At 68.4% G+C, this 1,122-nt stretch overlaps 1 protein-coding gene across 1 annotated transcript in view; it reads right to left on the reverse strand.

Moving 5' to 3' along the window:
* CBX4 (chromobox homolog 4) overlaps positions 1-1,122 on the reverse strand; it is a 10,563-nt gene that overhangs the window by 1,441 nt on the left and 8,000 nt on the right. The window contains exons 2-3 of the mRNA XM_010578711.1: positions 693-870; positions 515-581 (exon numbers count right to left, since the gene is read on the reverse strand). Of these exons, the coding sequence (XP_010577013.1) occupies positions 515-581; positions 693-870 (245 nt within the window). The remainder of the gene's footprint in view (positions 1-514; positions 582-692; positions 871-1,122) is intronic.

Here is a 1,122-nt window from a genome sequence, read left to right on the forward strand (position 1 = left end):
GTGTGGGCGGAGAGGGGGGTGCCGGTCGCGCGGGTGGTGCCGAAGCCCCCCCCCCCGTGAAACCTCCGCCCCTCCGGCGGCTCTCGTTACGGGACGCTGCATCGCGGGGCGCAGCGTCCTCGAGCAGGCAAGCCCCAGCCCACTCCAACTTACAGGCTGTGCATTGCTCCAGATTAATGAAGCAATGAAAAGAAGAAAAGCACCCTTCAATCAGCTGTCCAGGAACAGGGGCCAAGCAGGACCGCTGCTGCCGAGCTTGCGAGCAGCCTGCTAATGCCGCTCGGCTGCGGGCGCAGCGGGTCTGCCCTGCAGCCCGGAGGGGAAGGGGGGGCTGGGACTGCCCGATGAGCTCAGCACTGGGGCCTGGGGGTCCCCGGGGCATCGCGAAGCGCCCGGACTGCGCACACGGCTCCTCAGCATGATGAAACCCGCTGAAAGCGGCTCCCTGGGGACGGGGCCGTGCTGCAAACAGGCTGCCCGGGAGGTGCGGGGCTGGGCTCCACTGCGCATTTACCTGCACGACCAGCGGCTTTGGCTTGGGCCCCCGCTTGCGGTATCCCATCAGCTGCTCCTGCCGCTCCCTGCGGGAACACAGAGTCACGGCGAGGCCCGAGCGGCGGCACGTGGACCCCCGGGGGGCAACCCTCCCCGCGCCCCACGCGGGGCAGCTCCTGCGGTGCCAGTGACCCTACGTGGGTGCAGCGAGCTGGTGCGAGGGGGTGGCGGGAGGGGAGCCGAGGCCCCGCAGGTGCGGAGCCGCAGGCCGGGGGTCCCGCAGGAGGCGGCGGGATGGGGGGGGGAACGGCACGGCCGACCCGCTGAGGCAGCAGGCGCCTGGTGAGACGACTTTCCCGCTCTCGCCTCCCCCCGCTGCAGCGAGGGGCTGAAGTTTACAGTTTGCGCCAAAATACTACAGGAAATAAATGCACGGAAAGAAAAAAAAAAAAAAAAGGCAGAAAAAAAAAAAAAAACCAGCCAAAGCCCGTCCAAGCGCAGCAGCAGCAGCAGCAGCGCCGCCTCCTCCACTCGCAGGCATCAAATCCCCGGGCAGGCAGGAGCGCAAGGCGCGGCGTGGGGGGAGCGCGGCGCGGGGGGGAACCTTGAACCGGAGGCGTCGCCCGG

The sequence above is a fragment of the Haliaeetus leucocephalus genome, unplaced genomic scaffold (genome assembly GCF_000737465.1).
Source record: "Haliaeetus leucocephalus isolate CR32 unplaced genomic scaffold, Haliaeetus_leucocephalus-4.0 Scaffold646, whole genome shotgun sequence".
Classification (NCBI taxonomy): Eukaryota; Metazoa; Chordata; class Aves; order Accipitriformes; family Accipitridae; genus Haliaeetus; species Haliaeetus leucocephalus.